The following is a 15,542-nucleotide window of genomic DNA, read 5'->3' on the forward strand; positions in this document are numbered from 1 at the left end:
TTTCAGCCCACTTCCTCCCGAGGAGTTGAACAATCTCATCTATGAAGCCAGTGGTCAGGACATCAGTATAGCTGTACTCACTCAGGTAAATCTTTAACCTTTTGGACTGCCACAGGACTCTTTTCAGACACTGAACTGACGGCTGTGAACTGTGTGTGTTCGTCATTTAGGAAATCATGGTCTATCTAGCCATGTATGTGCGCTCCCAGCCTGCTCTGTTTGGGGACATGCTCCGGCTCAGGATAGGCCTCATCATGCAAGTGATGGCCACTGAGCTGGCTCGCAGCCTGCACTGCTCTGGTAGGAAAACCAAGCACACTTACACACAACTGTGAACATGCACAAACTACCCTGCACAGTAAAAATGAAAAAGCGTGTGGCATCTTTGTAGGGGAGGAGGCGTCTGAGAGTTTGATGAGCCTGAGTCCTTTTGGCATGAAAAACCTGCTGCATCACATCCTCAGTGGCAAAGAGTTTGGGGTGGAGAGGAGCAGTGAGTTTTTTTTACATTTTTTCTCTGTCTCTCATTGTCTTTACAGTATATGTGTGAGTGTTCATTCATGAGAGTAAGTTGCGCCCTTAAAGAAGAAATTCAGCAATGAAACAAGCAGCTGCAGTTGCTGTTGCTAGGACCAGTTAACTAAATGTTTTTAGCCATGCTAGCAGTATCTCAACAGATATTTGTACAGATATTCATGTTTTCCAGACGTATTCTAATGACTCTGGTGGTAACCTGACTTTTCCTCTAGTGCTGCCAGCAGGTCAAAATTTCACTTTGTCCAATACTGGTTTATGACCAAATACCTGCAAAACTAATTCCGATCAACCTCAGCTGTATTTTGTGTTTAGTGCAAATCAGCAAATGCTAGCATGCTAACACACTAAACTAAGATGGTGAACATGGTAAACATTATACCTGAAAAACATCAAAAAGCAAGCATTGTCATTGTGAGCACGTTAGCATGTTGATATGAGCATTTAGCTCCTCACAGAGCTGCTGGCATGGCTGTTGACTAGCCGATTTAAGAGTTGTTATTTCTGTACTGTAAGTCGACTTACAACAACCTGTACAGCTGTGTTGATCTCATCCACGCTCATGGTGATTTTTCTGTCACTTTTTTTATGGCTCTGGCTCAGAAAGATAACGTCACCATTTAAAAGGTCTGCTTGGCCCATTTGTTTTTCCAACCAGGGGAAAGAGCTGTCAATGAGCACAAAACCAGATTAAAAAAATCTGAGCTGTTGGCAGCAATTCAGAGGGCTGATACCAGTTTATGGAATAAGTGTTCTATTGCTATTTTTTTGTTTGGTTTTGTCTCTGTTTATCAGTGCGACCAATCCAGTCAACAGCCACTAGTCCTGCCATCTCCATCCATGAACTAGGCCACACTGGAGCCACCAAGACTGAACGCACAGGAATACACAAGCTAAAGAGTGAGATAAAACAGGTGCGAAACACATGTTTAAAAAACTGGATAATCTATCTATCTATCTATCTATCTATCTATCTATCTATCTATCTATCTATCTATCTATCTATCTATCTATCTATCTATGAATGACTAAAGTTAAATAACAGTGTTCTTGCTTTTGGTTGCAGCTGGATGACTCTCGGCCTCTCAGTGTGGGTTGGGTTTGATAATATCTAGCATGTGACTGTTTCTAACGTCGGTCTAAACAACCAAACCGCCGGCTAAGTCCTGCTCATAAACCACTCGCTGGCACTTAACATTCTGTGAGCCACAGCGCCCTCCATAGCTGGAACGACTCTCACTTCATCACATATCAGTAGGAGAACATGCTTTGCTACTCTTCCAAGTATCACACAGTAATTGGCTCTGTCAAGAAGGTGGTTTTTGTAGAAGAGTATTACATTCCAACCAATCCAGACCTTGATTAAGCTGCTTTTAAGTAGCCCACCCTCATAACTCATTTGATAGCATTTCAGCATGGAGTGGCATCATTTGTTTGTCGAATGGTCTTTTTTGTGTTCAGTCATGTAGAACCGTTATTTTTTTTCCAAGAGTCTTTTCTCACTAGTTGATTTTTATAGAGTTGAATTAGACTTTTCACTTTACAGATCAAACATCTCCAGTAACATGCTCTGTGTGGCTGCAGCAGTATCATCATGACTGTAGTATGAAGAACCATGTGAACCATCTGAAACTGTTCTCTGTCATCTGTCATCTGTCATCCATATCCATGTGTAGATCTTCAGCGGCAGTCTTTCGTTGAGTAGCAATGTCACGTCTCCTCGCTCCACGGTAAACCATTTCACCTCATCTGCTTCAAATTAACTTGGTTTGTCCAGAATTTTTGTATGTATACACTGAGCAAACTCCTAAAAGCATTTTTCTTTCAGATTTCATATTTTCTGTAGACACTAAAATATTGCAAGTGTCTTGCTGCATTTAAGGCTGCAATTATTTTATCTTTTTATTATTGTCAACAAATGTCCAACAAAGAGACCAAAACAATACATTTATCCTACTAACAAGTATTATCTGTGTAGTCAAGGTCTGATTTTCAAGTCCATCCTGGAAGAGAGATCCCTCTTTTGACAAGCTGAGAGGAATAAACCACACAGGGTGTGTTTATCATAATAAATCGATTTGTCAGTCATTGCAGTGGTATAGCTCTTTTATGTTTTGGACAATAATTCATGGAGGTATAAACTATATCAGGCTGTGGCTACACAGACAAGACTTGTTAGTAAGCTAAATTAATTGTTATTTTTTTGTCTATTTAGAGTAATTTCTAATAACAATAAAAAATACAATAACACCAGCCTTGTCCTTCAATATGTCTGGTCTTGTATTGCCAAGTGTGAAAGAGCATGATATCACTATGCATGAATGATTGCATGAACTGTGTAACTACAGAGTGTTTAAGTGTCATTGTGTGTGTGTTTCATGTTTTTATATGAAACATGTGGGGACACAAATTGAGGCCCCCACGGGTAGAGACTGCTTTTTGAGGGTAAAGACTTGGTTTTAGAGTACAGGTTACAATTAGGTTATGGTTAGGGTTAGGGTAAGGGTTAAGGTTAGGCATTTAGTTGTGATGGTTAAGGTTAGGGTAAGGGGCTAAGGAAGCCATTCATGTCAATGACTGTCCCCCACAGGGATAGTGAAACAAACGAGAGAGAAAGACAACTAGCCTACTACGCTAAATATTTCAACCTTATGTATTTGTTATGGTATGACAAACATGTATATGCTATTACTCTTGTAGTGAATGGAGAAGTGAAGTGGTGTGGGAAAAACTGCACTTGTTATTGATCCTGGTCATCCTGTGGTGAAAAGAGTCTACCTCTGTGGTACAGACACTACAGACAAGTGTGATGGTGTATATAAGGAATACATTTAAAGTACATGGAGATAAAGTTGAAAATCAGTAAAGGGGTCCATTAAATATGTTCTAACAGTATTTTCCTGTTCTCTCACCACAGCGTTGCAGCAGCCCCTCCACCCCCAGTGGGATCCTGTCCCCAGTGGGCCCTGGTCCAGGAGATGGACAGTTGCACTGGGAGGAGAGGCAAGGCCAGTGGCTGAGGAGACGCAGGCTGGATGGAGCTATCAACAGAGCACCAGTGGGTTTCTACCAGAAGGTCTGGAAGATCCTGCAGAAGTGCCATGGCCTGTCCATCGATGGATATGTGTTGCCCTCTTCTACCACAAGAGAGGTAACATCTCGCAGACTTGCAGCTAAAACTAGATTTAGGACTTCCTGTGTGTGTGTGTGTGCGCGTGAATGGATGTGGATGTGTGTTTAATTCAGTGTTTTCTGTGTAGATGACCACGGGAGAGATCAAATTTGCGGTGCAGGTGGAGTCTGTCCTGAACCATGTCCCTCAACCAGAGTATCGCCAGCTGCTAGTGGAGACTGTGATGGTTCTAGGCCTGGTAGCTGACGTGGATGTGGACAGCATCGGTGGCATTATCCACGTGGACCGCATCCTGCATTTGGCCAATGACCTCTTCCTCAGTGACCAGGTACTGCTACTGGCAAGAGATACATTTTTGTTTGAAAGGATGTTCATGTATTTGTGTATGTTCACCGGGGTTCACTCTGTTCTACATCTGCATCCCCAGAAATCACACAGTGCCAGTGATTATTTCCTCGAGAAGGACCCAGCGACTGGAATCTGCAACCTTTTCTACGATAGTGCCCCCAGTGGCAGCTATGGCACCATGACCTATCTGTCCAAGGCGGTGATCACTTATGTCCAGGACTTCCTGCCACGTTCCAACTGCCTGATGCAGTGAAAAAGCAGGCTAGTGTGTCTTGCTGCTCCTGTCAAACACCTGGAAGAGACATGTTTTATAACTAAAGGATCAACTGTCCAAAGGCAGCAAAGCTTCTCATTATCAGCTCATACAATTCATGTGGTGCTTGTAACTATTTACTCTTCAATAAACGCTGTAGCTTTCATTCACTGATGTAACACCATAGCCTTGACAGCTGATTGCAAACCACTATATAAGAATTTATTTTTTCTTTGTGAATCTGTACCGTGAACTTATTTATTACTTAAACATGCTGCTCAAATGTATGTTTACAGGATTTACTTACATGCATTTTGTGTAAATTGAAATTTGCATCTCTGTGCTCTTGGTGTTGTGTGTGAGAATATTATATCAACAGTTATCTGTCTTGTAATTGAATATGTCTTATGTTTCAATTCTACTGAGCCCAGCAGTTATCAGAGTAAACATTCTGATCATTTCTGTGCACAAATTATTAATTATTTCCCTCAAATCAATAATTTGTAGTTCTACTGTTAAACTGTACTGTTTTCTACCTCTGTTACTTTTTTGTTTTTATCTGTATTTATTGATATGATAATTTATTGTTTTACAGTAATTGCTGACCTAAATATGTGGGGAAAATAATAAAATATCAATCATAAAACAATTTGGCCCTCAAATTACTTGATCCCCCCCACAAATGACTAATTTGTGCATATGAATTAGCAAAAATTTGACCTCTGATAGTTTCCAGGCTATTTAAACAGTAGTTCAGTGTTGATGATACTGAAACTTGTTGTAGTCTTGTATTAACATTAACCTGTATGGGAACAAGAATCCTAGTTTTCCTTGAGTGCTAAGATGTTTTTGTCTTTGTATATGTGTTGTGTGTTTTGTACAATGAATGAAAATTAATCCATCTGTCTGCATATGAATGTCAAGGTTTTGCTACAGATATGGCGGTTCATTTATGTACTGTGAATTTAAGTTTATTTCTGGTATATTGGGGTAGAATTCTGCTTTAATAAGTGATACGTTTAATAAGTTTAGAAGTGTATTATATGTATACAGTGTGTGTATATATACAGTATATGCACAATGTATACGTAAAGAATGAAATGGCAGTACAGCCAGATATTGGTAAAGTACCAGAGAGGTCTGGAGTATGTTGAATAGGGTCTTAGAGCGTTTCCCATACTTGAGGAAAAAAGTTTTAAACTTTCATTCCAGTGCTTTGATTTTGAAAGCAAAACAGCAAGAAACATGTTAAAATGTTGATATATGGCAGTACTAACCCTAACCCTGAATATACTACTATTACTGTTATAATACATTATGCAGGTTACCTATTTAACATTTAAAGACCTGTTCAATTATTTTAACAATGCAGTTACTCGTCATTTCCATCAGAAAAGTATGTTTATTATGACATTTCAAGTGTGTTCATACAACAATAAAATCATTTGACCAATGATGGTAACTTATCATTTATCTATTTACTGTTTGCCACATATGCTCTTATTTTTTTGGCGCTTTGAGCACCACAAGTCAAGTGCCATATAGTCCCATTATATAAAAAAAATGCAGACATCTCTACGGCTGATATCTCCAAAACCCGGCAACTCACACCAAAACAATATAGGTGGATAAATAGCACTGTAGGTAAGGGATAAAATATGTATTTTGATTTTGGGGTGAACTTTCCCTTTAAAAAGTTGATGATGTGTCAATGTTGTGTTCACAACTTGTTTCTGCTGCCACCAAGTGGCCAAATAAAATGTTATTATAGGTTTAAACTTATGAGAGCTATCTTTAAAAAGATCACAAGCTGGAAACTGTGAATGTTAAACATTAATAAATGGGCCACAGTATGCCCATGCTAACAGTGGGCTCACAGTATACCTACTGTTAGCGTGGGTATACACTGTGTGCATGTTAACAGTGGGTACACTACAGTCCCACAGTGGGCAAATTGTGGGCATGCTCTGGACCACAATTAGACATTGAGGCCCCCAGTGGGCCACGCACTAGATCCAATGCGGGCACAGAGTGGACCCACTGTGCTCCACAGTGTCCCAGTGGGCAAGTAATGTTGTGGGCCCAGTGTCTGTCCATAATAACATTTATTTGGTCCTACTTTGTACCTGCAGTACAGACTTGCCAAACCTGAACTCACTACTCACTATCATTACTAATATTACATATGCAGTATAATTGCACTTGAGATAAGTAGCAGTAATAAACTAAGAAGAGTCATATGTTTCAATACTCACATTTACTGATTGATATGAATACTTGAATGAGGATAATGTACTGAGAATATTAAATTACATATGGAAAAAAATATAAATATATGGTACACTTTAGTCCATAGGAATTTAAGCAAGAGCCCAACCGCATTAGAAGTAAAGTTGTGTAGCAGTGTATTTTTAACTTTAAGATTAAAATTTTCAAAACATAGTTTTAAAGGAGAAATGGCTGAATACTCAAATCTATTTAACAAGTTGGACAGACAGTTCATATATTTATTATGTAACCATTCACTGGGAGTCCTTATTACCAGTCGTGAAGACCACAGTCAGAGGAAGATGCACACTGTTGGTGAAGTGATACTTGCTTATGTGTTTTTTCTTGTCTCTTCAAACAAGAAGACATGACGAGGCACAGACTGTTAGAAACAGTATGGACTCCACCAGGATGTCTGTCTTGGCCTGACTGAGGTGCTTTCCATCTCAACCAGCAGTGTTCGCTGTTGTCCTTGGTAGACATTTTTTCCAGCTGTAGGGGGAGAGGCGATGGGAGGCTGGGCAGGCACATTTATACCCACCTTTGTGGTTCACACACAGGTGGGAACACCCTCCATTCTTCCGATTGCACTCATTAATGTCTGGAGGAGAGGGAGGGAAATGAAGAGGAGTTTTCCAAAACTCACTCAGTATACATAATTACAGTGAATATTTACACATAAACTCTCAGATTTATATGAATTTCACTCATTTCAACTTCCCCGTTGGCAACTGTTGCTACTGTTACAGATAGTAGCAAAAATGAAAAGACTGAAATGTAAAGACTGTAGCCTACACTGGATACATGCATCCAGCCCCAGCATCACAGGGGTAAAAAAACAAATTTTATACATTTGAGTTGTTTTTTATGCATTAATTTAATGTGTCTGATTAAGGGAGAGCTGCACTTGCATTATGAGGATGAGGCAGCCCATGATAAAGTCCTGCCACTTTCAGAGTGCTTGGACTGTAAACATCTGACTGAAGATACAAAATATAAGTTTTAACTGAATTCAAAATATGCATACACTTCACCTAAGAGTGGAACTTTGGTTATTGGGGCACAATAGTCCTATACTGGCTCACTACACTGGTACCTGCACACAAAGGTGGCAACTTTTTATATCTCATTTGTTTAATCCCTACGAAAACCAAAGTGTAAAAACTTGTAGCAATTTGTAGCTTTACGGGGAGTTATGTGCTGCACTATTTCTTGGCTGGGCGCAGTAACTTTCTGGAGTATTCAATAGATGCCTGGCAACTCACGGTGATGACAAGACTCCCAGCTAGATGTTTCCCACTGTTTCCAGTCTTTATGCTATGCTAAGCTAAGCTAACCAGCTGCTGGCTCCATATTGGACAGACAGATATGGGAGTGGTCTCATCTAATTCCTGGCAAGAAAGCGATTAAGCGTATTTCCCAAAATGTTGAACTACTCCTTTACATGAACCTGATTAAGTAGGCCATGAATAATAAAAATAAATGTTTTCCTCCATTAATATTAATTTTGTGCAGCAAGGCCCTCCAAATACAATTTTAGAAAAAAAAACTGTGTTTCAAGTATTAAGTTTTTGCCATAATATGTCTTCACACAGATGCACTAATGTGAAAATGTCCCACATACCATACACCATCCTGATACAGATGAGTGTGCATGACCCCACTGACCTTTGCAGCGTCGCCCATCTCTTTGGAGTGTGTATCCTCTGGGGCAGATGCAGCGGTGAGAGCCTGGCAGGTTGACACACTGCCACTCGCACCTTTCCTCCTGGCACTCATTTATATCTGTGTGTGGACACAACCAGGAAGCTCAGACTTTTGACACATGTTGGATAAATCTATTGATTTTTTTCCTACCTACACACTCCTCCCTGAGAGCTTGTGCAGTTGAATTCTCAGGTGTTGTTGTCGGTTGCTTCCTGTACCCAGGTGGACACTCTGCGATGCAGCTGTGTCCATTTCCAGCTAAAATGTGTCCGTACGTGCAGGAGCATCGGTAGGATCCTGGTGAGTTGTGGCACTGCTCCATACATGGCCCAAGCCCCTGATTAACAGCACACTCATCTATATCTGGATAAGAAAAGGACGTTTAGGAGAAGATGACAACTAAGCACCTTTTCTATTTTATTTAAATATTCTATTTTATTGTCATATTATCAAAAATGCAAAGGTACTGGGACAAAGTTGCACTGATAGAAAAATATATTTTTTAGTGCTGACAATGCTTGGTGCTGCTTTTTCAGTAACATCTAATTGACGAAGATATAATTAGATTTTGTGCTGTATAAGGGCTGATCACTTTTGTAAAAGATAAGTAAAATGTAATGATACATCTAATGGTGTCATGTAGGACTACACTACCGGTTTTGCTGTATGTTTAAATAATTTGGTTTTGGGATTTTGAATCATTCATATTCTGATGCACATAAAAAATTTGGGCTACAACCTACTTGGAATACACGCCTTCACATATTTTAAGTAACTGGAGTTTAAAATTTGAGTTGTGTGTCATGGAGACTATAAAACAAGGCTCTGTGAGGCTGTAGAGCAGTGCATCAGTGCTTTGAGCTAAATGCTAATGTCAGCATTGCTAACACGCTCACAATGACAATACTAACGATTAAACAGGTAATGTTTATCAGGTTACCATGTTATATGCCAGTTAGCATAATCTTAGTTTAGATTAATATTTTACACTAAGATGGTGCTAACATTTGTAGCATATAACACCAAGTACAGCTAAGAGTAATGGGAATATGGTTAGTTGTGCAGGTATTTGGTCATAAACCAAAGTATTGGACACAATGAAATTTTGACCTGATGAAGGCACAAGATGAAAAGTCAGGGGATCAACAAAATGATTGAAAACAATTTATCGTGAAATGGGCATGGAAGTGTGTATCAAATTTCATGACAATCCATCAAACAGTTGTAGAGACATTTCACTCAAAACCTCATGCCAACCTCATGGTGCCACTAAATTAAAAGTCAGGGGATCACCAACGTCATTAGGATTCATCATCCGGGAACCATGAATGTGTGTGCCAAATTTCATTTCAATCCATCTAGCAGATGTTGAGATATTTCAGTGTGGATCAAAGTGGTGGACCGACATTACCATCCGTGCTGCTAGCATGGCTAAAAAGAGCAAGGCATGGTTCACAGTAATGTTTAGCAAGTGTTCCCTCACCTTGGCAGTAGCTGTCTGCAGACTGAAGGCTGTAGCCAGCAGGACACTGACAGTGGAAGCTCCCGGGAGTGTTAACACAGCCGAACACACAGCCTGTTACAGCTGCAGGCAGCAGGCACTCATCCACATCTGGAAAGATGGAGAGCGATTTAGAAAAACACTATTCATAGACGTAAATGACATAAACAGACACAAATGTAAAAATACACACAGCCACACACACACACCTGTGCAGGAGGTTTGGTCATGAGCTGGTTGATAGCCGTCATCACAGCTGCACTTAAAGGAACCAAATGTGTTGATGCATCTCTGCTGACACTGGTGCTGCCCCTCCACACACTCATCTAAATCTACACACATACATAAATAACATGAACACATATCACTGGTTTGAATGGCAGGATGGACACAGATTTAATAAAACACACTCTTGTGCACAGTCAAAAACACACACAGTCCAGGTGCCACTGAGATGAAAGAAAAGAGCAGCAGATGAAAGGTGCTCATTTCCCCTGCCGCCCTGAATCAAGCTGGAATCTGAAACCTCATTGATGTGTCTCCATGTTTTGCTTGCTGTTTTGGCCTGTAATAAGCAAACCAAAATGCAGATGTTTTCTGACTTCCTGTTCTCCAGAGACAGGAAACAAGGATGTGCAGAAAGGACTCAACAAGCTTGTATATCAGCTCTGCCCTTGTTTTTCTAGGAAAGCACCATTTCCCCAACCTGATGTTTCTTGATATAACTGCCTTTTCTGCGTTAATGGTTCAACATCTTTCCATTTTCTGACACAACTTTATATATAGAAGACCATGAGGACAAAGTCTGGTCCAGAAAGAATGACATCTTTTGAAATGAGGACCAAAATAAATGCTCATTTTTCTTTACTTTACTTGGTCAGACAAGAATGTTTACAAGCCTTATTTCACTGCAGTGGAATTTTCAGGCTTAAACTAAACTATAATTAGTCAAACCATGATTGTCTGGACAGGACTATGTCAAAGTGCACACTGATAATAACACTGTTAAAAAAATAATCAACACCATCCACTGATGGCTCTCACAAATGATAGGTTGTCTGTGAGCAGGTATGTGTAATTAGACAATATATAAATTAAATGTCAGCCTCGTAAGTGCTACAAGGTGATCGTGCTGCCATAAATTTCACAGCTCACGTATGCTCGTCTGTGAGCCATGAAACATCAAACACATAAAACATGTGAAGGAGATTCCCTGTTGTGCTGTAACATGCCTCAGTGCACACTGTGTTGTTATTAGAAAGAGCCCGAGGGGTCCACAGAGCATTCAGGAAGAATGTTACAGTCACAGTGGAAAAAAAACAAACATGAATATGCTCACCTCGACACGTTCGCACGTCATCCAGCAGAGTGAATCCAGGTCTGCAGTGGCACTTAGTTCTGGTCTGGGTCTGGTTGGAGCTCTGGTTGTAGTGCTGGGAGTGAGAGCACAGCTGAGAACAGCCTCCGTTGTTAACGGAACATGGTGTCAACTCTGGAGACAAACAGTAAGGATGAAGGATGGCTCATTTCTGGGGTAATTACAAGTTCAAGGGTCATTACAAATGGGGCAACAAGAGAAATTAATTTGAGCATTTATATGAGCTATCGTTTCAGAATAAGATGATCTGTATAGCAGAAGATGTAATTATCATTTAAACAGATAACCGTCACAAAGGTTATCTGTTTTAAAGATAATTACATCAGTGCTTTTTTTTCTTTGCTAGGACCTTCCAGGAATGTTAAGTTTTCCTACTTTTATTGGCAAATAAATATCTTGCACTTTCCCTTTTCTTTACCCATCAGCAGCTCTTTCCTTTCCCTTTTCAGTGAGCTCGACTGCAGCATTTTCAAATGAATCTAGGAATCTACTGAGTTATGAAGCAACAACATCACCTACCCAAACAAACAGGTGTGATTCCGCTCCAGGTGCCCCCCTGCTGGCAGTAGCTGTGTATGTCTCCATGAGCCAGCGTATAACCAGGGTAGCAGGCATACTGTATGTAATGTCTGTACTCTCCGGGACGTGGATTCTCTACATTACGAAAGTAGAAGGTCCCATGAGTGGGCACACGTGGGTACGGGCACACAGGTCGTCTGCTGAGGCTCAGAGACAGCAGAGGCGGTTTGGTGGTGGCGTTCGTCGTGAGGTTGTGGTATTCAGTCCAGTGCGATCTCGGCTCAGTGGTGGTAGTGGTGTTTGAAGGAAGGGTGACATTAGGCAGCTGTGTTTTCATATTGGGCTGGGTGGAGCTGAGACTTAAAGAAGTTGAAGTAGAAAAGGATGGAAAGGGGGGTGATAAGGAGTGTGAGGAAGCAGGTGATGAAGTGGATGAAGAACTGGTAGAAATTAAAGAAACAGAAGGAGATATAATGTGTGTTGAGGTCTCTGCGAGCTCCTCTTTATCTAAAGAACCAGGCTGAGACAAAGAAGGATACTGGAAGCCAGTTTCAACCTGTTGGTCTTCATCTGCAGTTTGTGCAGAGCCTGTTTCTACTTCGGAGGGAGTCACATCATCCTGTGATGTGACAGATTCTCCAGACTTGAGCTCTTTTTCACTACAGAGCACAGGCAGAGCAGATTTCTTGTGGTGGAGTGGTGAAGTTGGTACAAACATCACAGTTGGGGGAGTGACAGCAGTATTTGTGACAGCAGTGATAGCTGGTGTATGGGCTGTTGAAAATGATGGCAGTGAAGATGTTCGCTCTGTTCCTGCCACTAATGATAAGGTAGATGAGACAGTAGTAGATAAATATGATTTAGAGGCAAACATTTGTGTAACTTTGTCCACCTTTTCTGCTCCCTCACGTGAAACTTTTACCTCTGAGCCATGCCTCCCAGTTCCTGTTCCTGCTTCTTGAGATTTGCTTGCCTCCTGAAGTTGAGCCTCAAGACGAGTTGTTTGGACCCCATCTCTGACTTTAAAACTGGGGAACTGAATATGCTGCGGCAGGTGGAGTTTTGGGTTAGACACTTTAATCCTCTCACTGTTGGACATTTGGGATGGTGTATGAGACAACAAGCCAAATTTGAGGTTTGCTTCTTTGGAGGCTGTATTAGCGAGGGTGTCGTAGTGGGATTGTTGCTGGGTCTTCAGCACTACGGCAGCCTGGAGGTTCAGGTGTACGTTTGGCTTTTGCATATTGACACCTGACACCGAGCTCATCATGTCGGACTCTAACAAGGAAAAGAGGTAAAAAGATCAAATGGCAAAGAGTTGAGGGCAAGGCAAGTCTATTTGTAAAGCAACTTTCAAACATGACTGAAAAGTAGTCATGAACATAGTTTCAGTTTAGTTAGTTACAGCTAGTTACAGTTGCAGTGCAGTAATAAACTGTCTTCTATCTACTGCTGTTTGGAATCAATGAATACGGGAGAATTAATGCAATGTCATACAAAGACAGCTGCTTTTATAAGATCAAATTTAAAGGAATAGTTTGACATTTTGGGAAATACACTAATTCACTTTCTTGCTGAGAGAAATTTGATGATAAGATTGATACCACTCTTATTTATGGTAAATGAAACCAGCAGCCCGCTAACTTAGCTTAGCACAAAGACCGAAAACAAGAAACAGCTAGCCTTGCTCCATCCAAAGGTAACAAAATCTGCCTACCAGCACCTCTTAAGCTAACTAAATGAATTAAATCTTGTTTTTTTAAACCACACAAGACCAAAGTGTAAAAATGACAATATGCCATATTATGGGGGTTATGTTGCCAGGCAACCAGCAGAGACTCCAGGATGTCACTGCTATCGGCCAAGAAATAGTCCTGCACATTATCCGCCATAAAAAAAATCTCTTTAGGTTGTACTTCGGTTTTGTAGGCAGATTTTATTACCTTTGGACAGAGCCAAGCTAGCTGTTTACCCGTTTCCAAGCCTTTACGCTAAGCTAATAGCTGCTAGCTCCAACTACAAATTTACGTAACAATTACTTAAATGGTATCAATCTTCTCATCTACTCTCAGCAAGAAAGCAAATAAGCTTATTTTCTAAAATGTCGAACTATTGCTTTAATAGCTGAGAGTTTATCATGCTCACCTTTGCATACAGGCTTTGTGCTATTCCAGGTGTGGCCCTTACAGTATAACATTGAGGGCCCATGTAGCCGAAAGCCAGTATTACAGCTGAACACTGCCAAGGAGCCATCCTCATTCATGCTGCTCGTCCCGTGGGTGAGCGGCCCCGGGTTGGAGCAGCCAGAGCCTGAAGGGTGGGGGAGGGGGTTATCAAGGAAAGTGATTCAAAGTTTAAGTCTGACCAGGGAACTTTGTTGCATTTGTTGTTGTCTCCCCTCAACTTCCTATCAACTCTCTACTGTGCGCTGTAATAGAAGCAAAGTCAAAAAAATACTTGAACAAAAGTTGAGACAAATGAGTTAACGTTGTGCTCTAAATGCGTCTACTGACAAAAACAACATAAAATAAAAAGGTTTCCAGTACATGCTCATGAATGAAGCTCCTCACCAACACAGACTGGGGTGTCCCGGGACCAGTGTCCAGACACACAGCTGTTGGTTTTGTATCCATGGAGCTTGTAGCCAGGACGACAGCGGAAGATCACCAGCAGTCCTCCGTAACGGAAAAACGTCTGCCCGTTCTCCAGGTGTCTAAAACCACTGCATCCCTCAGCTCCACACACTGTAGACGGTTTCACAATGAATGCCTGCGGTTGTCTGAAAACACTGCTTCTCTTTACAACACATAAGTATGAAAATTTACTTGAAGAAGTACCTGGTGCGTAGATGCAGAGCAGAGCGACCAGTGCTGCCAGGAGCCTCATCTGAGCTCCCATCTGAATGTGTGTTCAGGATGACACTACGATCTGCTGATCTGAGATACCTCTCATAAGACTTGGTAGGGATGGGATGGGAGGGGAGGGCTAAAGTACTTGGAGAGTGAAAGTGGGAAGTATAAGAGAGGTTGAAGATTGAAGGGAGGGGAGATGTGGTCTGGGGTTACTACAGGATGGGCAGATGGGAGGAAGGAAGGAGGGGTAAGATGGTGCAAAGGCAAACAACTCTGACAGATGGATAGAGAGGTATTAGGGGAGATGCTCTTTTTACCTGCTTTATAGTAAGAAGCAGCCATTTTAATATATAAAGTGATATACACTCAGATGTAAGCAGTTGTTGACAAAAAAAGAGGGCAAATAAAACCATTTATGTAAAAATTAAGTCTCCACATTTATCTCTGGCCTTTCACTTCTGTAGCCTCTTGCAACTAGAGTGTGTGTACACGTGTTTAAAGTGTGTGTGTGTGTGTGTGTAGTAAAGATCCATATCTTCTTTTATTTTGGTCTTCACCTACCTCACTTCATTTACCTCACTTCCTTTCCTCATCACTAATTGGGTCTTGTTTTCACCGCTCATTTACCTGATTGAGTTCACCTGATCACTCCCTATTTAAAGACTGCACTCCCTTTTGCTCATTTTTTTTTTCACTTTTGCATGGGCTGACAGTGTTTGTCCTCCCTCTATGTACCTAAATGCAATTTTGTGGAGTTTATGGAGAAAATAAACCATTGTTCAGAAGTTTCCTGGCTGTATTCTATGTATTCTCATTGGATGCCCATGATGATAGTCTACATCTCTTTCTGAACCTCCTACATAACAGTGTGTGTGTGCTGCTCAAGTTGACACCTTCAATAAAATCTGAACCCATCATTTACTCAGGCTGACAGGATTCCTGGGCTTGTTTAACTGCTCTCACCATTTGGTAATTATAGTGGGCAGGATGCCAGAGTTAAGTAGCATACGAACACACACTGAAACACACAGTCTAAAAGTATACACAAA

General features: G+C 41.0%; 2 protein-coding genes across 10 annotated transcripts in view; one reads left to right on the top strand and one right to left on the bottom strand.

The window, feature by feature from the left end:
* Nucleotides 1-5,722, top strand: part of phka2 (phosphorylase kinase, alpha 2 (liver)) — a 21,470-nt gene extending 15,748 nt beyond the window's left edge. Inside the window, exons 25-33 of one of the 5 annotated variants that reach the window (XM_044195111.1) lie at nucleotides 7-85; nucleotides 171-300; nucleotides 392-493; nucleotides 1,330-1,448; nucleotides 1,601-1,624; nucleotides 2,211-2,264; nucleotides 3,452-3,685; nucleotides 3,795-3,995; nucleotides 4,095-5,722. In XM_044195111.1, the coding sequence (XP_044051046.1) occupies nucleotides 7-85; nucleotides 171-300; nucleotides 392-493; nucleotides 1,330-1,448; nucleotides 1,601-1,624; nucleotides 2,211-2,264; nucleotides 3,452-3,685; nucleotides 3,795-3,995; nucleotides 4,095-4,268 (1,117 nt within the window). In that variant the 3' untranslated portion in view covers nucleotides 4,269-5,722. Of the gene's footprint in view, nucleotides 1-6; nucleotides 86-170; nucleotides 301-391; nucleotides 494-1,329; nucleotides 1,449-1,600; nucleotides 1,625-2,080; nucleotides 2,265-3,451; nucleotides 3,686-3,794; nucleotides 3,996-4,094 lie in introns of those variants that run through there. The other 4 variants (XM_044195129.1, XM_044195120.1, XM_044195139.1 and 1 more) reach the window with 4 other exon arrangements.
* On the bottom strand, nucleotides 5,651-14,629 carry si:dkey-163f14.6 (mucin-3A). Of its 5 annotated transcripts, XM_044195164.1 has the most exons (11): nucleotides 14,479-14,629; nucleotides 14,212-14,385; nucleotides 13,787-13,951; nucleotides 12,181-12,919; nucleotides 11,642-12,081; nucleotides 11,084-11,236; nucleotides 9,954-10,076; nucleotides 9,727-9,855; nucleotides 8,394-8,606; nucleotides 8,205-8,321; nucleotides 5,651-7,137 (listed from the first exon to the last, which is right to left on the bottom strand). In XM_044195164.1, exons 1-11 carry the CDS (start codon nucleotides 14,537-14,539, stop codon nucleotides 6,983-6,985), a joined length of 2,469 nt encoding a protein of 822 aa, XP_044051099.1. In that variant the 5' UTR covers nucleotides 14,540-14,629; the 3' UTR covers nucleotides 5,651-6,982. The 5 variants fall into 5 exon arrangements, with proteins under 5 accessions (XP_044051099.1, XP_044051095.1, XP_044051118.1 ...); XM_044195160.1 differs by having other exon boundaries at nucleotides 11,642-12,919; XM_044195183.1 differs by lacking the exon at nucleotides 14,479-14,629 and having other exon boundaries at nucleotides 11,642-12,919; nucleotides 14,188-14,354.
* Between the last annotated feature and the right edge of the window lie 913 nt (nucleotides 14,630-15,542).

Source organism: Siniperca chuatsi, linkage group LG1 (assembly GCF_020085105.1).
Source record: "Siniperca chuatsi isolate FFG_IHB_CAS linkage group LG1, ASM2008510v1, whole genome shotgun sequence".
Lineage (NCBI taxonomy): Eukaryota > Metazoa > Chordata > Actinopteri > Centrarchiformes > Sinipercidae > Siniperca > Siniperca chuatsi.

Coding starts and splice junctions, on each gene's coding strand:
- si:dkey-163f14.6 (XM_044195160.1), bottom strand. CDS start 14,539: ATGGGAGCTCAGATGAGGCTCCTGGCAGCACTGGTCGCTCTGCTCTGC. Junction 13,952..14,211: donor GGACACCCCAGTCTGTGTTG/GTGAGGAGCTTC, acceptor CCCACCCTTCAG/GCTCTGGCTGCTCCAACCCG. Junction 8,607..9,726: donor TGCAGACAGCTACTGCCAAG/GTGAGGGAACAC, acceptor TTTCTTATCCAG/ATATAGATGAGTGTGCTGTT.